The sequence below is a fragment of the Trypanosoma theileri genome, assembly GCF_002087225.1.
Source record: "Trypanosoma theileri isolate Edinburgh chromosome Unknown TM35_Tth_4_V1, whole genome shotgun sequence".
Taxonomy (NCBI): Eukaryota; Euglenozoa; class Kinetoplastea; order Trypanosomatida; family Trypanosomatidae; genus Trypanosoma; species Trypanosoma theileri.
In genome coordinates this window covers 641,153-665,005 of record NW_021639846.1, presented here as the reverse complement: position 1 = coordinate 665,005, position 23,853 = coordinate 641,153, and the positions used below count along the sequence as shown (strand labels likewise).

The 23,853-nt window shown below is 37.7% G+C and overlaps 9 protein-coding genes across 9 annotated transcripts; all 9 read right to left on the bottom strand.

Moving 5' to 3' along the window:
- Positions 1-71: 71 nt before the first annotated feature.
- Positions 72-3,446, bottom strand: TM35_000043910 (uncharacterized protein; the record flags this gene model as incomplete). Its single annotated transcript, XM_029022585.1, has 1 exon — positions 72-3,446. The coding sequence occupies one exon, from the start codon at positions 3,444-3,446 to the stop codon at positions 72-74; it is 3,375 nt and encodes a 1,124-aa protein (XP_028886243.1).
- Positions 3,447-4,584: 1,138 nt separating this feature from the next.
- TM35_000043900 (dolichol kinase) lies at positions 4,585-6,243 on the bottom strand (the record flags this gene model as incomplete). The annotated part of the gene is made up of 1 exon (XM_029022584.1): positions 4,585-6,243. The coding sequence occupies one exon, from the start codon at positions 6,241-6,243 to the stop codon at positions 4,585-4,587; it is 1,659 nt and encodes a 552-aa protein (XP_028886242.1).
- A 786-nt stretch (positions 6,244-7,029) lies between these two features.
- TM35_000043890 (tRNA wybutosine-synthesizing protein 4) lies at positions 7,030-10,431 on the bottom strand (the record flags this gene model as incomplete). Its single annotated transcript, XM_029022583.1, has 1 exon — positions 7,030-10,431. The coding sequence occupies one exon, from the start codon at positions 10,429-10,431 to the stop codon at positions 7,030-7,032; it is 3,402 nt and encodes a 1,133-aa protein (XP_028886241.1).
- Positions 10,432-10,896: 465 nt separating this feature from the next.
- TM35_000043880 (uncharacterized protein) lies at positions 10,897-14,097 on the bottom strand (the record flags this gene model as incomplete). Its single annotated transcript, XM_029022582.1, has 1 exon — positions 10,897-14,097. One exon carries the CDS (start codon positions 14,095-14,097, stop codon positions 10,897-10,899), a length of 3,201 nt encoding a protein of 1,066 aa, XP_028886240.1.
- An 822-nt stretch (positions 14,098-14,919) lies between these two features.
- On the bottom strand, positions 14,920-16,626 carry TM35_000043870 (Suppression of tumorigenicity 5; the record flags this gene model as incomplete). Its single annotated transcript, XM_029022581.1, has 1 exon — positions 14,920-16,626. The coding sequence occupies one exon, from the start codon at positions 16,624-16,626 to the stop codon at positions 14,920-14,922; it is 1,707 nt and encodes a 568-aa protein (XP_028886239.1).
- Positions 16,627-17,186: 560 nt separating this feature from the next.
- TM35_000043860 (uncharacterized protein) lies at positions 17,187-18,200 on the bottom strand (the record flags this gene model as incomplete). The annotated part of the gene is made up of 1 exon (XM_029022580.1): positions 17,187-18,200. One exon carries the CDS (start codon positions 18,198-18,200, stop codon positions 17,187-17,189), a length of 1,014 nt encoding a protein of 337 aa, XP_028886238.1.
- Positions 18,201-19,457: 1,257 nt separating this feature from the next.
- On the bottom strand, positions 19,458-20,876 carry TM35_000043850 (ATP/GTP nucleotide-binding protein; the record flags this gene model as incomplete). Its single annotated transcript, XM_029022579.1, has 1 exon — positions 19,458-20,876. One exon carries the CDS (start codon positions 20,874-20,876, stop codon positions 19,458-19,460), a length of 1,419 nt encoding a protein of 472 aa, XP_028886237.1.
- A 638-nt stretch (positions 20,877-21,514) lies between these two features.
- TM35_000043840 (uncharacterized protein) lies at positions 21,515-21,835 on the bottom strand (the record flags this gene model as incomplete). Its single annotated transcript, XM_029022578.1, has 1 exon — positions 21,515-21,835. The coding sequence occupies one exon, from the start codon at positions 21,833-21,835 to the stop codon at positions 21,515-21,517; it is 321 nt and encodes a 106-aa protein (XP_028886236.1).
- Positions 21,836-22,353: 518 nt separating this feature from the next.
- Positions 22,354-23,481, bottom strand: TM35_000043830 (putative UDP-Gal or UDP-GlcNAc-dependent glycosyltransferase; the record flags this gene model as incomplete). Its single annotated transcript, XM_029022577.1, has 1 exon — positions 22,354-23,481. One exon carries the CDS (start codon positions 23,479-23,481, stop codon positions 22,354-22,356), a length of 1,128 nt encoding a protein of 375 aa, XP_028886235.1.
- Between the last annotated feature and the right edge of the window lie 372 nt (positions 23,482-23,853).

Genomic DNA, 23,853 nt, shown 5'->3' with positions numbered 1-23,853 from the left:
AAAAAAAAAAAAAAAAAAAAACAATTCCATTCTTTCCAATAAAGTTTTTCTTTTTTTCTTTTCTTTTTGATTTACATATTCGTCCATAATTTGGAGCTCCACATACTGGCAGCAACACAGGCTAATTCTTTCGTTGTAAGCTCTACTTTCTTATTAAACCCACAGGATGCTGCAAGGTATCGAATGAGTAACTTTCCCTCAATCTTTTCCTCCCATTTATCCTTTAAGGCAAATTCAAATTGTTCATAATTCATTTCCACAACAGCACTTGAGGTGGCTCGGAAACTCAGTAAACCATTAAAATACAACAATAATGGATCTTCAAAGTGTAACATCGCCGTTACTAAGTATTGACGTAATGAAGTGAGAGTAATAGGAGCAGATCGTGTGGCCATTTGATATTCGGTGAGAATCTCACTAGCATCTACCGCCGTTACTTGGGATGAACTTCTATAAATATACTCCAACAGTGTAAGTACATCATCCTTTAATACCGCCTCATCTGGATTAGATGAGGGCCAATTAATACTTAACTGATTCAATACAAAAGTAATGTAATGAATACGTGTGGGAGATTCAAAACCTCGAATACAACTAAGATATAAATCCACTAATGGTTGAGAGGTCATGGTTGCATCCAGATAACAAAGAATTTCGTATAAAGTTTTTGCCACCAATTCTGGATAACAGTAACGAGATTCTAACTCTCGTATAATAGATTCTTGGAAATCTGTTAACACATAAGATTCTTTAAAAAAACGTTCGGCCATATTTAAAGTCATTTGCGTATTTGTCGCACGACCACGTGCTTGTCTAATACAACGCATATATCGTTCCTCTGCCCGATCAAAGTGACGTTCACATGAATTTAAAAGAATATGATCAATACAAGCCATATCTATTAGACGTGGTGTAAGTGGTCTATATCCACCAAACATACTTTGATAAAGTAACCATTCCGGTGATCGATTGGGTGAAAGTGGATTTAATCGCTCAAACACAGTTGCCGCTGTGGAAGAGGAGGATGTTGCGGCCGCTCCTTTCGTTGCCGCCTTCTGCCCAGTGGATTGAGTGAGTTGATTAAAGATAGTAGAGTTCTGCACAAGATCCGGAATAGGTGATGTCTCACTCTCATTCTTTTGAGTTCGCATAAAAGATGTTCTCCCACCCCACTCATCTACAGTATCGAGAGCCGTTAACGTCGCAGCTGCCGCTTCTGCTACCGCTTCCTCATCTGTTAATTCACGTGTTGTTTCTAATCGCATGGGATTTCGATATTTTACATGCATAAAGTTTGTTCCTTGTGGGATATGTAAAGGTAATACCGGATCAATATCCATAACGGAACAGAGAAAGGCTTGAGTTTGTTGACTTGGTCCAGCATAAAGATCAATCCCACATTGGAATTTATTATTACTGACATCTAACATTGGATGAGAAATGAAATGACGTAAAAGTTGTTCTTGTTCTGTTTTATTTCCTTCACAAGCACCGTGTTCTTTAATGCGTTTTAAAAGGTTTGTTGTATCTACGGCGGCTCCAAAGATATTTAGTACCCATTCCTTTTGTTTTTGCTTTACAATAGATAACGCATCTGCAGTCGCCTCATGTATTACTACTTCTGGTGATTCTTGAGGTACTGTTTGTTCTTGTGAATCTTTCCTTTCTTCTGTTGTCTCTGGCTGTTGTTGTTGTTGTTGTTGTTGTTCTTGTTCTTGTGGCTGTTTTTCTTCCTTTTCAGTTTTTTCTTCTTTTCTACTAGTTGACTGTTCCTCTCCTCCTCCTCCTCCTCCCTTTTCTTGCTTCTGCTTTTGTTGTCGTCGTTGTCGCATATTCGTAAATTTAATCTCTGAGATGCGTGAGAGTTGTGCACTGGAGTTCACAGAGGATGGAGTGAGAGAAGCGCCGGCTTCTGTTTCCTTCCCATCATTTCCATGTATACTCATCACCGCCAGTGTGTCTTCACTCCCACTATGCGGCGGTGTAGTGATCTCTCCATCTATTAACGTCCCTGCAGCGGCTGCAGTGATATTCGTAAGTGTTGTGTTGGTAGCGGTGGCGGCCAATTTCTCTTCTTGTGCAGTCACGCGGGCCATGAGAGCCGTATACATTTTTGAATCTGTCAAGAGAGAAACATAGGCGTCCGTCTCATCCTGTTCCTCTCCTGTGAGCATTTGTTTACGGTGTGGTAAGAGACGTAAATAACGTTCCTCCGATAGATGCATTTCTTCTAATAACACCGATACCACACTTAACATACGCTTCTGCTGTTCTGCTCGTTCGGTCTCTTCACATAAAAGAAATTCCTTATCATATTCATCCAGGGCTTCATTCACACGACTTTCTAATTGACTCAACATCACTAACACCGCCACCCGCTCATCTCCCGCATCAAATAATTGCGTCATCACACCAATCTTCTTATCTTTAAAGGATTTATAGGCATCTCGTACTACAGTAGACTCCCGTTCGCCAATATACTTTCGTAATCGACACAATCGCAATTGCATATCCTTATTATCCTGTTGTAATCGCTGTCTTTCATCATCATATCTGTCTCTCAATTGGATGTTAAGTTGTTGTTGTTCATCCAGTTCCTTTCTTGCTCTGCGGTAACTCTCAGCGGAGCGTTCATTCTCCCGCTCCAGTCGACCCACTTCATTCTCATAGTAATCCACCATCTCTTCTAGTCGTTCTGCTTTCTTACTAAGAGTGGCCATCGCCTCACGGGTATTACCAAGTGCTACTTCCATGCGAAGTGCCGCATTCTCACGCAGTAGCACATCCACCTGTTCAAAGTACGTCAGTCCCAACTCCCGATCCGCAAGAGTATCATCATCATTAACGCTGACATAAGTGTTATTATTGTTTTTACTATTGTTGTTGTTGTTGTTCTTATTATTATTATTACCATTTGTAACACTTGTACTGAGTTGGGGTATCACTGCATCAAGACTTTGGCGAGTGAAGGTGGCTCGACTGAACTCTATACGAAACATCTTCATTAGTTGTGCTAACTCTGGTGATTGATCTTCCACTACACGAGTTACGGCATCATATGTCTGAAACGTTTTCATTAATCGCAGTGCTGTTGGGGGAGTTGCCATATTGTTTGTTACTAATTCCTTTAATGCGACTTCATGTTCCAGCAGTGCACTTCGCCAGCGTCCCTGTGCGATATTTCTCTGTGCAGTGGCACGGCTCTCAGAAGCTAATAGTGCTAATGGATTTTTGCTCGCATCTATATTCTTTGCAGAGCGTAGTTGTTGTGATTGTGATTGTGGTTGTTGGGATGCGGCAGGTATGGTTGGAAGTACACTACCGGCCTTTTCCACACTACTCTTTACATCAGAAACTGCAACTGTTTTCATCTTTCCACTTCGTGATGTGAGGGAATTCTGAAGAGGGGTATCATTCGTCAAAACGAAGTTTCTTCGTTCCTCCATACTCCCTCTTTCTTCACCCTTTTTTTTTTTTTTCTTCTTCACCTCACTCTGTGTACAGGAAAAAAAAGAAAAACAAAAAAACAAATAGAATGATAAAAAGAATAAAAGAGAAAGAAAACGTGTGTGTGTGTGAAAGAGATATACGTACAGCAGATTCCTTAACAGGTGGTTGGCACTCAGATTCATTATCCATATATATATACAAAAGGGATTACAGATGGACACTTAGTCGTAGTATCATTGGGAAGCTTGGCGTGAGAATACAAATATATATATATATATATATATATATATATATATATTAGTTTTAACATGCTCTTCCGCGTATGGAGAACATAAAAAAAAAAGAAGAAGAGTGTAAAGGGCCAAGAATAATAAAGAAAACATTAAATAAACAAATACTCAAAAAACAAAAAAAAAAACAAGTAAATAGTTTAATTAACATTCTCTCATCAACCAAGTGTGCCCATTTTTTTTTTTGTCTTTTTCTTCTTCCATTCTTTAAGCTTATTGGTTCCGTCATTTTTCTTTTCTAACATTTGGGTTTAATGTACTGAAAAGAAACACATCCTCCCTTTGTATATGTGATCCAGCATCTCAGCAAAACTGGCAAAACATTCTGTACAAAAAAAAAAATTCTTCTTTTATTCATTTTGTTTTCCTTTTCCTTTTTTTTGTTTTTTTTTTTAGTATTTTTCTCCAGAATAATAAACAATTACACATATGTAATGATGAATGAGGCTGATACCTACACAGAAACAATAATAAAAAAAAAGGTATACTAACAACCATACGTACATGTACGCTTAGCTGCGCGTCTGACTTTGCCTTCCTTAGATTTCTGCATTTTGATTACTTTTATCCTTTTCTTTGTTTGTTTGTTTTTCTTAGAATTACTTCTCCCTATCTCTCACACATCCACAAAGAGAAAGAAAGAAAGAGAAAGAGAAAGAGAGATAGACTCCCTTTTTCCTCTATCGTCTTCCATTTCTTCCATTCTGAGAGGAGTTCGCCATTCCCCCCACTTCCTTTTCGTTCCTTTCTTTTCTTTTTTTTTTTTATCCTTTTCTTTACTTACATTCTTCTTCTTCATCTTCTTCTTCTTCATCCACACTATTATATTCTTATTAGTGCCTGTTTAACGCCAAAACTTTGGATTATGTAGTAGGATGGCGAAGAGTGTATGCACCGCCCCATCCACTACAAGTGGGAGCTGCAGATTGTCAATACCATCCAAGAAACACTCCGTTACGCTGCAGACAATGATAAGCAGAAAAGTATGTGGTGCTGCCCGTTCCCCCAACGTGTGGGTTACAAGAAGAACAACGGCCCAGAAAAAAGATCCAAACAAAAGACCAGCAACCGTGCCTGTAGTGGTTTTGTGTGTAATAGAGGCATTTGCTCTTTCAGTGTAGAGGCTGTTGCTGAGATAACGGCCAAGGGCACGGCGATAAGTAAGGAGAAAGGTACTGCCTACAATAGCCGCACAGGCATCCACCACACCGAGGGAAGTTAAACCAGGAATAACAGTAATAGCAAGATCCATTACACGTGGGGTTTGTGGAAAATTTTGAAGATGTTGTGGTATTTCATGGCGATAACGAAATATCATGGAAAGTCCAAGACCATACATAAGATAAATATGTGTACGGACCACACCTTTAATACTTTCACGACTATCAATATGATCAACGAGAAAACGGCTTAATGTATGTGAACCCCATACTTTATAGTAACGTGCAAGTTCCACAATAATGGCAATACTTGTAACTACTGAGAGTGCAAAAGAAAGAAACTGTGGTTCTACAATAGCTACTGGTGTAAAACTGAAAAGGGCAATTAAATGAAATAACTTTCGTCGTACTGTTTGTCGTACACCTTTGGTGAAAACATCCACACAGTAGACTGAAATCGGAACCACCGCCATCCACACTAACAGTACATTTAGTCGATAACGACTTGTTGTAATATATTTCCATAACCATAGAAATACATCTTCTTTAAATTGAAAACTTACGATCGCATGCATAATGGAAATAATACCAACTAATGAGGACCAAAAGAGAAACGTAATCCATGGAACACTTATACTCCGTTCAGATGACTTGGAGTTACTCACACGTAACGTCATACAATATTTAGAGCCTATGAATAATATTATTGTTTGGAAAATAGCCGATAACACCGCAGCTCGACCCGCAATATGCGTTTTAGTGGTAAAATAACCGCCAGCATGCAGAAGTGCTTCATTTCCACTCATACTATTATTAATAGCCGCATCACAGAGGTAAAAGCCCGCTAAAGAGGCAATTAACACAGCCTCATTTTCCCCCAACAAGGGATTTAACACTAAAAAAAACAAAAAACCCGTCAAAACAAATGCCCCTGCAGCAAATGAAAAGACACAATCCTTACAAATCACATACACAACCACAAGACCAACAACAGCCTGAACGACTGATTCAAGAAATATATTTCGTTGCCCACTACCCCGACGTTCACCACTGCAAACCACTAACGTCAAATATGACAAAAGTGTTGATGCATAAAACTCAACTGGTGATTGTCCCATCATCATTACATTATCCAACAATCGCTCTGAAAGAAATAATAATGGTAAAAGCATTCTACTCTCACCGTGGGGTGCAGTGAGGGCGAGAAGAGAAAGAACCAAAATCGTGGCTCCCTGCATAGCGTGCCCAGCACACCAAGACATCACCGCAAGTGCGAATGCCCATGCCGCAATGAGTGTCGAGGAGTACGACACCTCAATGCGGAGACGGGGATAAATCATCATGGGTACAAAGTATGAACCGCAACTATAAGTGGAGTCGTTCTTATTATTATTACTGTTATTATTATTATTATTATTGCTGTTGTTTTGATGGTGTAGTATGGGTAGACCTTTGCCACGAGGAACGAGAAAAATCCCCCTCGTGACACTAGACCCACAACTGCTATTGCCGTTCAACGTGAATGTGAGATGCCTCCACCGCCCACCCCCTCCCCTTTATTATTAATATTATTATTATTATTATTATTATTATTATTATTATTATTATTATCTATGTTTGATTTTTGGATATTGTTTGCCGGTGGACAAACAACCCAAACTGAATGGAATAAGGAATAATAAAAAAAAAAGAAAAAAAAAAAAGCTTTTAGAAAGAAGAAAAAGAAAAGAAGAAATAAATAAATAAATAAATAAATAATAATAATAATAATAATAATAATAATAATAACACTAATAAAGAAATATACCAGTAAGTGAGTACTATTCGAGGAAAGTAAAGAAACGAAAAAAAAAAAAAAAAGAATTCTCTCTCCAAGTCTTTATAAAAAGAGTTTTCCAACAAAGGAAAAAATGATAGGTAGAGACCCAAGGCATAAGATTAATTACCTTCTCTCTTTCTTTTTTTCCTTTTTTTTTTTTTCTTAATAATGTGATATATGTTTTTATTTATTTATTTTATTTATTCTTTTGTTGGGTGTAATCTCCGTAATCAAAAAACAAAAACAAAAATAAAATAGAAAAGAAAAAAAAAAAAGACAGAAAAAATGAATAACAATTTTTTTTTTCTTTTTATAGATGATCACGTCCTCGGCGTGCTGCGGCCATGTTTTCACCCAACTCTTCCAAATCTTGAATGGCTTGCCGAAGTGCAAACTCCACAAAATCTTGTGTTATTAGTTTTCCATCACTCATTCGTTCTGTTGATGCCTGAGAGAGAAGATCTTGTACCTTTTCAACAATATTTTTACGTAATCGTGCAGCTGCTGGGAGATCTTTATTTCCATATAAATCCTTCTTATCATAATCTTCATGAGGAAATCGCTCAAAGAAAACATTTACACTTATACAATGACTATTTCCCATTGTCGTAATATGATGAAACCAGAGGGATGGTAAGAATAACATATCACCTGGTTCAAGTATTACTTCCATTGCATGACGACAAGCATCTGCAAAACGAGGAAAACGTGTTAAATCAGGTGCATTAATATTAAGCACAGAAGATGAACTTCCATTCATATAAAGATTATTATATTCACTAGGAGGAAAAATAACCACACGTTTTGTCCCCACAACCTGACATAGCACATTATCAAGCGTATCGTAATGTGTCCATAATTCTAATGGTGGTGCACTTAATCGAAAACAGGCTTGATGCATACGTGGTTCAATATATTCTTTTATTTCTTCAGGTAATACAAAATCATTTCCAATTGCAGGAAAGTCTTTCCATATATTAGAACGTTCACTTTTCATATTAGCTGCTACCGCACGTAGATACCATGTTTCCTCATTCTCATTATTTCTCTCTTGTTCTTGTTCTTCTTTTTCATCTTTTTCTTTTTCTTCTTGTTGTTTCGGTTTCTTTTCCACTGCGGCTCCTGCCTTTACACAGTGATCTACAAGTTTAGAAAATGGGAGATGCTGAAATGAAAAATTTTTCTTTACAAAATCAAGAAGATGCGTTTCTCGAGCCACATGTACAGAGACAGTAGTATCCCCTTCCTTCTTTTTCAAATAATCCGGATCAGACCACAAATGAACACAATCACCCATATTTACTTTTCGAAATACCACAGGCTTTATTGGATGTTGTGCCAGTTTTAAAAATGCCTCTTTACTAAATCTCTGCTCCTCCACTGCGGCTCTCTTAAATGAGAAAAGAGGAGATGAAGTATTCTGTAAGAGACTCAAAGGTGTTTTTTCTGCTTGTCGGTTCGTCATTTGCCAATGACAATGACAATGATCACCAAGAAAGAGTAAAGATGGTTTGGCTGCAAATGTACCAAATGAGAAACATGTAAATCCCCCACCCAACACAGCGACTACACCTTCACCTAAAGTAACACAACAATGTCGAGTCCACGTTGGACACTCCACTGGCAGTGAAAGAACAGAAACTTTTTCTCCCGTGATGGCATCTAGGAGAACGGCTACTTCTTGTTGTTGTTGATTTCCACGTGGATGACAGGATGAACCACCAAGAACAAGAATTCGTTCCACACCGTCTATACATACATGAGACATACTCTGAGAGAATCGCGGGGCCACAACGGCGTGTGGTAAACATTGAGAGATGCCTGTAATACAATTCACACTCCATGCAGAGTCTTCACAGCAATCCCCATCCACTAAACCACCAGTAATGAGTACAGTATTGTCTACATGTAGGTTAATGACAGCAGAGGAACAACACGGTGGGGGAATATCACCTGTGAGAGAAATACGTTTCCAATGAATTTTCTTACCTGTATGTACTATTGCCATCCATGCATCATTTAATAGAGAACCTTCTGCCGTTCGACCTCCAAATACAAATATATTTCCACAGACTTTATTACCTTTTTCTTCTTCTTCTTGTTGTTGTTGAACTTCTACGGTGTTAAAATTATTATTCTTCATTGGAATAGCCACTGCCGCATGACGATATCGAGCCACAGGTAAATTTCCCGATTCACACACCTGTTCAAGTTTTGACCAAACAGCTACTACATGCGGTTTTTGTATTTGTTGTTGTTCTTGAAGAGATAAATCAAGGTTTAACATATACGCATCCATCTTCACATCACCAGGATTTGTACGACCACCCATCACAACATACATTCCAGGTGCTATGCGAGTAAAGGAATGAAATACAAGTGGTGGTGGGGCAAGACTCGCATCTGCTAACGTTATTTTACATTCTCCATCGCGAAGACTGTGAACATACACTGTATTAATTCTCTGATGACTCTTTGTAGCGGAAAATCCACCAAATGAGATAATAAGCACATCTCCAGATGGAAGTTCCTCTGCATAGGCTTGTCCATTACCCCATCCTTCAAAACCAAATCGACCTGTTGGCCATTTCTCAGAACGAACAGAAATTTTCATCCCTTCACTCAATAGAGAAGACTTCTCCGTTGTTGTTTCGGTAGATGTGAGGGTTTCTGTTTCTTCTTTTGAGAGAAAGGATGGATGAGAAGGTAATCCAATTTCCCTTGATGTACAAGCCATTGTGATACCATAATGTTTACACATTTCACACCATTCCTCCGTCTCATCAAATGGCTCTAATGCCTCTACTCGTTGCTTTTCATCACCTGAAATATAATATCGTGATAAATCATGAAAATTGGCAAAACGAGCTTCCTTCATTCCCTGTTCAACAGCACGCTGAATCATAGATGCCCCATCTGGAAATTGTAAAAGTCCAAGCAGCGGACTCGCCTTTCCACGAAGAGAATTCTGCATAACTTCACCAAAACTATCAAAAGGACTTATTTGATCATAAGCCACAACAATGGCCGTATCAAAGGACTCCACCACTCGTTTAATTAACTCTGAAGATGCAGCTGGAGGCATATATTGCATTACACACTCTGCATATAAAAGTGTAGGATGATGTGGAGAAAAATCAGATGAGGCTTCTTTTAATTTACAAATAAAATCTTTTTCTGTATCTCGTAAATCTACTCCAATCGCATGATAGTTCTTCCCATGTAACATAACCAAGTCTTTATTTGGTTCTGCAATGACATCTTCAGGAAAAGCCCCCTTTGGGGCGGCTTTTATTAATTCCGCTTTACTTCGCATCACTGATGGAAAATCTATTTCGTAAAAGTGTACATTAGTATACTTTTCTTCTTCTCTTTTCAATCGAAACGCCAGAGTATCATAACCCGCACCAAGTGAGATAACTTGTATAGGGATTGAATGTGCATTTCTTTTTATATTCCCAAGATGATGAATACAACGTTCGACCACATCTGTAATAACCATCATACGAAGATAATATCCTCTGTTAATGAGAGGAGATCGTCTAGACAACTTACGAACAAAGTAACGTAGATAGGAATCATCAATATAACGGTGGTATACAGCAGAGCGTTTACTGACAACACTATCATCATTGGTGCGTTGCACAGCGGAGTCCAGGCTTTCACTTAACTCAGCAGTCGTGGTACCATTTTCTTTTCTTTGAGCAGTCATCATTTTCGTATTTTTTTTTTTCTTCTTCTTATTCTTCCGTTTTCAATGTAAAATAGCACGGATCCTCCTCTTTTTTTTTTTTTTTAATCAAAGAAGGAAAACAACAACAACAAAGAGAACTTCCTTTATTGCTAATAAATAATAATAAAGATTGAGTAGGAAAAGTACGGGGAGGAGGTATTGAAAAGATGGGGAAAAGAAGAATGTATATTTACATCTTCATTAAATAAAAAAAAAAATACATATATACGTATATAATAGATGGATTTAATAATAATAATAATAAGAAAGGATTAAAATATGTTTTCATCTGCTTCTTCTTTTTTATTATTATTTCCTCTGTTCCCCCTTTTTCATCTTCTTTAAGGTCCAAAAGAAAGTGAAACAACAACAACAACAAGAGAATACACATTATTATTATATCAAAGGTGAAATAATAAATAAATGAAATGTGACGACTACGAATTAAATTGCAGTATTACTGCCAGCAGCTGCTGCTTCTGAAGAACTTTCATGTTTGTTTTTCTCTGAACTAGGGATAGTATTAGTAGTATTAGTAGTAGTGACATCATCTGCAGTAGTGTGATCCAATTCTTCCTCCAACATATCCTCTTCATGATGACTAGTATTAGTATGATTACTATTACTATTACTTGGTTCACATCCCTTCCATTTCAATACAGTTTGTGCCAATTCCAATTTCCCTGCTTTTAACAAAAGTGAACTAAGTGTTACACTTGTATTACGTGAGAGTGAAAACCCCTTCTCTTCCATTTGTGTTAATAATGTAGCCACTTTTGTGTGTTCACCCGCCCTGGCAAATGCACCAACACAGACATTATAAATAAATTGAGTTTTGGGAAGTTTTTCCGTATCCAACAATTCCTGTAGTTTAATCGTATCTCGCATTCTAGCGTAGATGAGATAAACAGACTCCACATCACGCTGACGACAATCTGGATGAGCCAATAATAAAGCCATATAATGTTCCATCTTTGGTAAATCCCCAATGTAACTAAAGGAAGTAGCAACAGTGGCCAACATTCGACTGGTGAAGGGAACACCACTTGTTAACATTTCTTCTACAAGTTTTGCCGTTTCCTCCACCATATGAGCACGTGCAAAGATGTTAAGAAGTCCAACATAACCAAATTCTTCCATAGCGATTTGTTTACTTTTACGTTCTTCTATTAATTCCTTAATATGTTCATACCGTTTCGCACGACCATATCCTTCCATAAGAATATTAAACGTTACATGATTTTCATGAAATCCTTCTTCTTTCATTTTATTTCGCATAGCTTCCATCTTTACTAAATCCCCATTCTTTGCATATGCATTCATTGCTTGATGATATGTTACTTGTGTAGGTAAGGCATTTGTAGATCGTGACATCTCTTCCAAAACAGATTCCATCTCACCAAGTCTACCCATTTTACCAAGCATATCAACTACCGTCGTGGCGGTTACTGGATTAGGTGGAACTAGTTTCATCATGGTATTAAGAATTTGTTGTACCATATCCACATTATTATTCGCCATATAAAGATCAAGAAATTTATTATATACTGGCATAGTAATAGTTAATTTAGATTCTAAAAGATCTTTCCAACATTCATCAATAGCTTGAGCATCACCTAATCGAGCAAAAGAAGCAGCTGCAGTGGCAAAAAATAATGGAGTTCGTACCGTATCACTCATACGAGCTTTTTGAAAGTATCGTTTAACAGCATCTAAATCATTAAAATGACCCAAAGCGGTCACAACAACACTAAAAATACGTTCATCAATCTTTACACGATTCTCATGCATATCTTTTAAAAGGGCATCAAAAGCACGACGATCTCTTCGTTTAGCGGCATCACGAAGAAGCACACGGTAAATATTTGGAGATTTATATGGAATACGGGAAACTAAGGCATTTAAATCTTCATAGCGATCATTCATAGAGAAATATTGTACAATTTCTGCTTGTACAGATTCATTTGCTAATAAACCATGATTTTCAGCATCTCGTATAATAGCTTCACAACGATTGGTATCATGTTGAAATGATTTAAGAAGTTGAACAACTGCAGCTGGAGAAAATACAACATTATTTCCAGAGGCGGATTTATTTTTCATCTCTCGATAGAGTTGTTCCACCATAGTAAAATCTTGTAATTCTCCAAATACACGTAAAAGGGTTGGATACATAAAGGATTCAATTTGAATTCCTTTACCACGCATTTCATTCATATATTTTTCAACCATACGTGGATAATACTTGTCAAGAACACGAAAAACATGTTGATAGGTTTGAGCTGTATGAAAAACTTGTTTTTCTTGCATCTCTTCTTTTAAAGCAATAACCTCTTTAAGATTATACGAATGTGAATACCAACGCAACATTTCATCATAGAGACGATGATCATGTATAGATCCAGAATCTTTTAGACGATTAAAACATCTTTTCATATCTTCAAAACGACCCAAAACACCATAACCTTTAATTAAAGATATAAGATATAAAGTATCTAAATCTTCCACGGTATCATTTTCCACACACTCTTCTACAATAGTTTCCAAATGTTGTAATTTTTGTAGCATAACTTCATCTCCTGATTTTTGACTCCTTGCAAGAATTTCACTACACTTTGAAATAAGAGCCGTTTCTGCAGCCATTCCGAGATCACTTAATTTAAGTTCTTTTTGAAGTGTGGCTTCTACATCATACACATCCGCTACCGAACGGACTCCATTTAAACGAGCTCGCATAATAGCTCCAATAGCCTGTTCACTCAATATAACTTTATATTCTAATGCCATCTCTTTCACTTGCTCCATCATCTCTGGTTCACCACGGATACCTACAATACCACTTGAAAAAATAGCATTAAGATCAATGCGATCACGAGAAATTTTATATTCAGAAACCAAACGTTCTACAAGAGCGAAAATTTCATTATATTTAGATGTCATACCATAAACTTCTATAAGTGCAGAATAATCAGCTGTAGTAAGTTCTTCTTTAGGAATTTCTTGTAAAAGATCATGAGCTAATGAAAATTGACCTGAAAATTGATATGCGAGTACTGCTAACATTTTTAAAGAATCTTCACTACGTAATTCATCTGCCATATTTTTCATAAGATCCTTCGCATTATCTGAGCGATAAGAATCAAAGAGATGTTTAAATAACTGAAATCCCATTTTCATCCCATATTTACGAAAACGAATAGAAGCACGAAACAAGAGATGTGCCATATCACCTTGACGTAATTCTACACACTCCTTCATAAGACTTTCTGTGAGGGCAGATGCATCTTCTGGGGCTATTTCACCTTTCTGTAATTTAGATTGTAAAGTAATCATTAAAAACGTTACACTATTACGAAATTGTGTGATTTTTCGACGTGATCTCAACATAGATTGACGCACATGTCGAGCAACGTGCCGCGGCTTCGTTGTAAGCACCGCCACGAGTTGTGCCTCGTCTTCTGCGGTAAATGGACGATAATGACCACCACGCTGTCCATGCAATAAACACCGCGTGGAAACCGCATTGCGCCGCTGCACATTTAATGCAACAGTTCTTGTTGTTGTTCCTGTTGCTTTTGTTGTTATGATCAATGGACGGAGGAGATGAACTCCACAACGCGAGAGTAGCTTCTGCGTGTTCATCATCGTAAATACTTACACACACAGAGTGAGAGAGAAACGGAAAAAGTAGTAAGAAAAATAAAGGAGAAACACACAAAGATTTTTTTTTCCCTTGTTTCCTATCACTTTTCCCTTTTTTTTTTTTTTCTAAACCCCTTGAGTTCCTTCTGGTGTCAGCCACTTCCTCTCCCTTAATAAGAGGGGTAAAAGAAAGCAATGAAGAAAAAAACAAAAAAAAAAAAAAAAGAGTGGAATACAACCTCAGCTGAAGCAATTACAGTCTCATGATGTCACTCAGACTTTCCTGAAGTATCAAAATATAGGAATGAACTTAACGACGGAACAAGAAAAAGAATAACAGAGGAAAACGAGAGGCACACACAGAGAAAAAAAAAAGGAAACTCGGTCGGTATATCACATATAAAAATAATACAGAACAGCTGAACATCATCAACTCCAAAAGAACAAACATCCTCGTTGATACCGAAGATGACCGCTTTCATTTTACCACTTTAAAGAGGAACGAGCTGATCAAAAAAACAGAACATCATCACATCAAAAAATACAGCTACAAAATTTTTTTTTTGAATGGATTTTGTTCCGTTCCAACTCAATTAGAAAAATTTTTTTCTTCACTTCTTATTTTTTTTTTTATTGCTCTTTCTTATTTTGCACTTTATTTACAATAAGATTAATGCCATTCTCTTTCCCCCACCTTTTTTTTCTTTTAAGGGGGTTTTCTCTCTCTCTCTCTCTCTCTCTCTCTCTCTCTCTTACTGTCTCCTTTTGTCTTTTCTTCTCTCATATTTTTCACTTTCCCTCACCCCCCCTTTTTTTAAGAGGTCTTCAATCGTATACCGTTTCCACAGTGACTCCATTACCTTTTCCATTCATTCCTACTCTTCCCTTCCCTCCTCCATTGCGTGCGGGTGGCGGCGGCAGCTCCACCATCTCGCTCACCTCCGGCGTGTCGAGGGAGGCGGAGTGGTACGGGCCGCGGCCGATGGAGACGGCGGGGCTCTCGAGGGCGCCGGCAACGCGACCGGCGCGGGCCCGGCGGGTGTCCGGCACCGCGCGGCCGAGGAGGCTCCGCAGGCAGTGGGCGAGCAGCGCGCAGGTCCCCGGGCGGTGGCCGCCGAAGCCGTGGACCGCCGCCGAGAGGCTCGTGAAGACCTCGCGGCTGCCAAAACAGTTCTCGTAGCGGGCCGCGAACCCCCCGCCGTCCCGCTCCTCCCGCGTGAGGAGTTCGTAGTGGACGGGGAGAAGAGTGGGGTGGCCGCGGACCAGCGCCACGATGAACTCATTGTCCAGCCAGAGATGCGTCGGGTCCCCCAGCGCGTCCTGCACCGCCACTAACAACGTGTTGAAACACTGCGTGCGGAGAAGGGACTCCGAGAAGGGGGTATTCTTTCCACCACTAGCCAGAATACTACCTAATAAGTTCGCATAGTAACTGAGAAATAAACTACAAAGATCTCGTACCGTCTGATCACGTGGGTCTCGCATCTTTAACGTACTATAGCCTATTCGAAGAGCGCTAAATAAACCGGAATTGGGTAAACTATGTTTTTCTTCAGAGTGATAATAAACTTCTTCACAAGTTCCGGATGATCCTAAATGTACCATAACACAACGTTCAATTGGTATAGACTCTAAAAGATGAAGTTGTGAAGTAAGTATACCTACAAGATAAGGTGTAGGTGCCGCCAAGACATCAAGAAGACTACTAGGAAGTATCGGTATTAAAATATGCTGCCAGTCAAAAGGAGCTATAAGTGCCTGCAAAGACATCACTACATGTGATACAATACCAAAATTTGGTCCCACAACGATAATATGTTTCTCAAGTAGTAAATCTGCTAATACAGCAAAAAGAGTACTTGTATCAGGAAATATAGTGAGTAATTCAAGTGGCCAAGTATCAATAAAGGAACACAATCGATCGTATGGTCTATAAAATGCGATGGGAATATTAGTAGGTATATGGAAACTTCCACCTGAAGGTGGTGTAGGGGATTTAAAAAGAGCCAAAACAAGTTCTTTTCCAAAATCGTATCCATTACAACGAAAAAACATAGCAAGTCGGGTAAAAAAACGACACCATGGATATAATGAAAGACTAACAATAGCTTCTCCATTTACAAAAGTTGTACAATGACCATATAAACGTACTCCATGTCCATCTGTAAGTACAAATGTATGATTAAGTTCATCTACAGAGTATGAGGTACCTGATACGGAAAAGACAAACTGTGACATCTTTGGGTATCTCTCTTCAACTACATCGAGAGATTCTGGATAGGACCATACTTCTTCTACCTCTAGTTTACTGTTTTTTCGAAGTATAAGAAAATATTGAAGGCAACTCTCGTCACTCCCACTACAACGAAATGGATTTGGCAAGGACTCTAATTCACATGTATTTTTCTTCCTCAATCCAAAAGATAGCGTACTAAGAAAGGGAGAGGGACAAGCGGATGAAGTTTCTACAGGTTCCCTCTTTGCTCTTTCTATTTCTACTGCTATTGTTTTTCCTTCTGCAGTTGTTTCCATAAAAGACCCTTTTTACAATAATAATAACAATAAAAAAAACACTACACTCTTGTTTTTTTTTTTTTTGGCGTTACGCACGGGAAGCCACTTTCCCCTAATGCCACTGTAATACAGCTCAATATAATACAGAAAAAACAAACACTCAAAAACCAAAATATAAACCTATCAAAGGAGTAACTCCCAATAGAATTCTTAATATACTTTTAACCACCAATCCAAATTCATCGTGATTTAGGAAATGGTAGAGGAAGGGATAAAACAAAAAAAAAAAAAAAAAACAAAGAGGAACCAAAAACCATTGTATAAAAGCAAAAAAAAAAATAAAAGAAGAACCACATAAAAAAGAGAAACAACAAGAATAACAAGAAATTTTACTCTTCTCTCTTGACTTCATCAACTGTGACACAAAGAGACACAACACAGAATACAACGCATAAAGCAAATACTTTCAAATAGACAAAGACGGATAGATAGAACAAAACAAAACAAAAAAAAAAAAAAAAAGAAAGGAAAGGAACATACTTTAAATATTCCTCCCTTTTCTTTTTTAACTGTTTTATTTAAGAACTGATCATTTTCTTCTCTTCCTTGGCTATCTGTTCAATCTCCTTCTGCAGTTCTTCCATTTGTCCTACAATTTGCATGTTCATTGGATGATCTTCACGACCCTTCTCAAGAAGATGAACCGCTTCTTGAGGTTTCTTTAACATTCGCAACGCAAAGGCCCCATGAATATATCCTTGAATATTTCCTGAAGCTTCTACCGCCAAATTAGCACATTCCACCGCTTCCTTATACTTTTTTTGATGTACCAATATACCAGCCTTCATTCCAAGAAGTCCTCCCAAACGTGATTGATCGATAACGTGACTAATACCTGCATCTACACATCTTATAGCATTACTCCAGTCTCCATGTTGAACATTCGCAAGAGCCATGGCAGAAACTACTCTAATGAAAAGAGTAACATCCATTGGTTCATGTTCTTCCTTTGATGTCATAATAACAGGACCAGATTTCTCATTATCGACTAAATTCCCTGTATTTATTTTAGATTCTCCATCTTCAGGTGTTTTCTCTGATTTATCTTCACTTTTATGTTTTTCTTCTTTTTGTAAAGAGTTTGAACGGGTAGAACATCCATTCCGTTCTACTTCTTCCACAAGACTTCGAAAATTATCAATAAAATTTGTTACAAGTTCATGAGATGGTTGCCCTCCACCTATCATAGAACTTGGATACAATAAATAACTCAGTGGTCGTTGAGAAATGATATCTTTAGATCCATACTCTAGAAGAATTTTATTTAAATGAGGAGCGATACTTGGTGTTGGACTTTTGTTTTCAATTTCTCGCAATACTTTGTGTCCAAGTTCAACAATAACATCACGGGAAGTGGTTTCTGCCAATACCGCACGCTGCTCTCGTAAACTTTCATCAATTACTTCTGGTACATATTCCTTTATCCGCTCATCACGTGTCTGCGGTTTATTCCACAGCGATGTGAAGAAGTTGGTCTTACCAGTGTTTAATGCCTGTATAAACCCCGCACCAACTCTCAACGTACGGCGCATGTTTATTCTAAAGCTAAAAAGATAATAATAACAATAATAGCAAAAATAAAAAGGAAAGAAAAAGTAGTAGATTACACATACATAGAAAGCAAATCAAATAAAAAAAACAAACAAATAAACAAAGAGGGACTACAGCGTTATGTGAAAGGTTCTCGTCGATAAAAGGAGAAATGTCTCCGTACGTGGGGAGAAACTGAGGGTGGGGTGTAGAAAGGGATAAAACAAAAGAGAAAGAAAGAATATATTTATGTATATAATTAATAACCAACAAAGACTGCAATAGGAGAAAAGTCGGTTAAAAAACACCCAAGAAGGAGTTTCTACGCAAGAGGAATTTAGAGGAGTAAATCTCGCTACCACTGAATAACTTTACCGGTGATTTATTCACATCCGGAAAGGACCTAAGGATGGCTGTTACTCCATTACCGTTAATATGTTAACACGTTAAAACATAACAGATCGTATTAACCTAATAGGATTCAAACCTAATTGGAGATATATATATGAACAAAGAAAGAACCAAAACTCAAAAACGAAAATATAAACTTATCAAAGGAGCAACTCCCAATAGAATCCTTAATATACTTTTAACCACCAATCAAAATTCATCGTAGTTTAGAAAATGATGGAGGATGAGACAAAACAAAAGAGAAAGAAAGAATATATTTATGTATATAATTAATAACCAACAAAGACTGCAATAGGAGAAAAGTCGGTTAAAAAATACCCAAGAAGGAGTTTCTACGCAAGAGGAATTTAGAGGAGTAAATCTCGCTACCACTGAATAACTTTACCGGTGATTTATTCACATCCGGAAAGGACCTAAGGATGGCTGTTACTCCATTACCGTTAATATGTTAACACGTTAAAACATAACAGATCGTATTAACCTAATAGGATTCAAACCTAATTGGAGATATATATATGAAGAAAGAAGGAAAAAAAAAAACGGCAAACAAAGAAGGAAATAACATATTTGAAGCAGTTTATCATATCCTCAGGAGGAAAAAAAAACAAAAAAACACTGTCACCCCATATTTTCTTTGTTCACCCTTTTTTTAAGTACTTTATTATCTTTTTTCATTTTGTTCGCTGGAACAAAGTTCTTAAGAAAACAAAAAAAAAAAAAAACTGAAAAAAGAAAAACATATACATGTATATTATGCAAGTGAGAGAGGGAGAGTTTGTGTGAGTGAGTGTATATAAAAGAACAACAACAAGCGGTGCGAATGGTAATCTGCTCTCTAAAGATCTTTCTTATGCGTTTAGGATCTCTTCATTTGTTGTTGCCTCAATGACTGCAGTTTTGGATTGGGATTGTGCTTCCTGCACCAATTGTCTCTGATGGAGTTCCGCCATTATTCGCTCGAGCACAAGTTCATGCATGAGTTCATGCGGCTTTGTCAAGGCTCCCACAGAGTAGGAAACAGTATTCACATATACTATCTCTTCTTCTTCTTCTTGTTCATCTACAATAGTATTATTATTATTATTATTATTATTATTATTATTATTATTAGTGTTGTTATTACTATTACTGTTTCCACACGGTGTGGCCTCTGGCAGATGACCTCTCCAACTCTCACCCATACATCGTAGGGCCATGCGGTTATTTTTCTCTGCGAGTATTTGCAATTGTGTGGTCTCTACTCTCTTCAGCCGCTGCATCAACCACTCCACTCCAGCAGCCGTAACACTATTACCACTCTCATCACTATGATCATACTCATACTCATCACTATTATCATTATCATTATTATCATTATGATAATAATGGTGGACATCACCGGCACTATTCTCTCTGCAAAATGCCGGCAGCATTTCGGAGTGACTCGCCACAAATCGCTCCGCCACAAATCGCCGCGACGCATCATCGGCGGAAACATAAAAGGCGACTGCAATAGCGCCATAGCGGCGTTGATAGTGACGAGATAAATACGAACGATAGTGTGCGAGATCCAGCAGGGAACCTTCCACAATGAGTACTTTTCCCTCTGCCGCCGCCTTGTCGAGTTCACCCGCTACAAGAGGACGTACAGCAGAGGCCCATGCCCGCCATACTTGAGGTAAAGATAACAATCCATTATTATTATTATTATTATTATTATTATTATTATTATTATTATCAGTATTAGTGCGAAACCACAAACCCCGCTCATCCGGCTGCGGCCAACCGTTAGGATTCTCATCACTGTTGTTGAGATTGTGTTGGGGAATCCCCGCAGGGGCGATAATATCAGCGGGGAATCCGTCGTGAACGGCGGTGAGGACATCCAACAACACATCTGTACTGACAACGTTGTGTGTATTGAGTTTAGAGGCAAGACTGTGTGCAATGAAGGTCTTACTGCAGCAACCACTGCCGGCAATGAGAATAAGAAGCGGAACACGTTGCATGTAAAAACGTGTCATGAGAGGAAAGAGACGTGTGTGGGCCTCACCATAGCCGTACTGGGCCATTGTGTAGAAAGTAGCCGCCTCCAGTTCGGCCTGAGTAACATCGAGTTTCTCCTGATCTACAAGGAACTTTTTTAGTTCTAAACTCACCCGCACCGCTGCGGTTGTGGGAAGTTTGCAGAATGTTAACATCTTTGAGAGCATAAACCGGGAGAGGATGTAGTAGTGATCACCGCCAAGGTGCACCTTTACCTTTACACGATCATACTTGGAGCTCATACCTATCCAATCCTATCCCTATCATATATATATGTATAAAATAAATAAATATATATATTCTGTGAGGTCTTAACTATCCTTTTATTCTATTTTTTTTTTGTTTGAGTTTCAATTGTAGAGATTTCTCAACATACGTTGATGGAAGCAGTTGGAGCAAAACAAGAAGAAAAGAAAAAAAAAAATGAAACACGAGAGAGAGAGAGAAAGAGAGAGGGAGAGAGTTCTCATATGCTTCAAGTTATTAATAGTGTTGTTCCTTTAGTATTGACATTATAATAATATGTACTTACATGCCAAAAAAAAAGTAAAAATTGTAGTAATAATAATAAATACAGAATAACATTAGGAAAAAAAAGAAAGAAATAAAGTCCCATACAAACCATACAAAAAAATAAAAACATTACTACCAGAACAATCACTATCTGTATTATTGTGAAGATTACGAGATAAACCAATGAAAACACCCAACAGAATAATAAAATAAATATCACCCATACCATGTGAAGAAAAAAATAAACAAATAAATAAATCTATATATCATTATATTGTGAAGAGAACCTCTCTACAGTATATATATATATATATATATATATATATATATATCCGCCAAACAACTATTAACAGCTAACACCTTACGACTACAGTCTGCCCCTCTCCTCTGCTGTATTCATCTCCACAGCACCCATGGCTGTTGTATTCATTGCCGTCTCCACATCAGCATCCGCTTCCTTTTCCAAACGCAACTTCGCCGCCCGTCGACGAGTGGCCACCGCCATACAAATAAACACAATCAACAGTGCAATAGCCCCGCAAACAGCAATAGCGGTGAGTGAAGATGTTGAGGGTTCGGCTCGACAAACACCGGCAGCTGAGTGACAACATCCATTCACACAACACGTCTGTCCAACATCACAACAGTAATCTCCACAGGAAATGACACAATCCGACGTTGGAGACATAATCCACTCACTCTCGTTATTGTTTATATATATATATATATATATATATTAGTGATAAGGGTGTAGTCTCTGAATGTGTTCAGTGAAGCCATTCATAAAAGAAATAGCGTGAGTGAGAGAAAGAGAAAAAAAAGAGAAAAGGAAATAAACACACACATATACATGGACCAAGAGAGAATTATGGAGTGTGAGTTCAACACAGCAATACGAAATAGAGAGAGAGAAAAAGAGAGAGAGAGAAACGAATAAAGAATATGAAAAATAAAAATAAAAGGAATGTATAAATACAAGAGACCCCATGTGTAGATTATTAACTGAAGAGAAGAATAAGAATAAGCAAGAAAACAAGTTATATTGATGTTTTATTGAAACAAACACCTATTATTTCAGCAAAACCGCCAAAAAAAAAAGAAAGAAAACAAGAAGAAAACAAAACAACAATAATAGCAATTAACAGCTACTAGTAAAAATAATATTAACGACATTTCACTTTTATTCTTCCCTCCTTCCTTTCCTTCTCATTTACAAGCAAACATAATCAGTCCATGCCCTATTCGCTTATATCGATAGGGAGAAGGATTCGTATCATTTCCAAAGCGTTTCATCAACATACCGTAATCACTCTCCAACAAATGATGAACAATAAGGGAATTTTTTGTTACCGCCCGCACAGGGATTCCACTATGAAGATTGTGAAATCGACACTGTTTATCTCTCGCCACTACTAAAGAATTATATCGCGCATCACGCAGTACTCGTCCCACCATCATATCTTCATGATTCATATTTAATGAAAGAAACTTTTTTACATGTTCCGGTTGATATGGTAAATGTACTATTTCTTGTAGTGGTTTGTAGGAAACAAACTCCTCTACTACATCTCTGGCTAATATCATACAACTTCCAGCTGCGTAGTAAATCTTATCTTTTACTTTTTTACGTGGTGATTCCCAACGAACAAAGGATCCCCAGTAAAGTCCACGACGTGGTAATGTATAGAGATCTGCAAGGAACTGCGGTACACGCATAAACATATCATCATCCCCTTTTGCAATATAATATACATGTGGAAAAATATAAAGTGAGAGCTCAAACCAGACGAATGTCTTTCGACTCATTCCCACTTCAGCTTCTAAACCCCAATGACCCGCCACTCCAATAGTTTTAGAGGTTGTTGGTAAGGCATCATTTACAGAAAGTGTTAATACATCATACCACTCTTTTGCCTCTTCTTTTAATGCAGATGAAAAGAGAAACGCATTAGATGGATGTCGTCCAAGAGCGTAGAGAACTAATAATGATCCTGCGAAGTTATTGGCTTTAGTCGCAACATTCGGGTACTTCCAACAGGTGGATCGCTGCAGTTGACGTCGTCGTCGCCGTATATCTATATCCATAGAGGGAATTCCAAGTACAATGAGATAATCCCGCACACTCCATGTATGAACTACATCATGTGGAATGAACTGAAGTACTTCGTGAAGATTTGGGATTTTTGTAGATGTTGATCTTTTTTTTCCTTCCATGGTGGATTCTCCTACAATCATACTGCTTGATAGGAGGAATTCATTTAGCACAATAAAACTAAGAATAAAAATAGCAAATAGTATGAGATTATACAAGGAAAAACCTTTTACATACGCCATGTCTTACTATTAACCAAAGAAAAGAGAAAATAAAAGAATAAACAAAACGAAAAAAAAGAAGAAAAGAAGAAGAAATTAGAATTAAAATACAGGAGAGAGAAATTGAAAGAATAAAGTGATCAGATCACCTTTTTGTGAAACCCACTCAATGCAACTAATATCACTTATGCAGATTTATTTATGAATAAGGTGAAATAGGAGAAAAAAAAAAGCAGTGGCTTAGCCGTTAAATAAAAATAATTTCCTTCATCGGACATCGAGTTATATGTGTGTCTTCCACTCTTTCTTTTTCATTTCCTTCTTCTGTTTCTTTTCTTCGTGTAAGTGTGTAATAAGTGCGTCTGTGTCCATGTTTCTTTTTCTTTTTTTTTT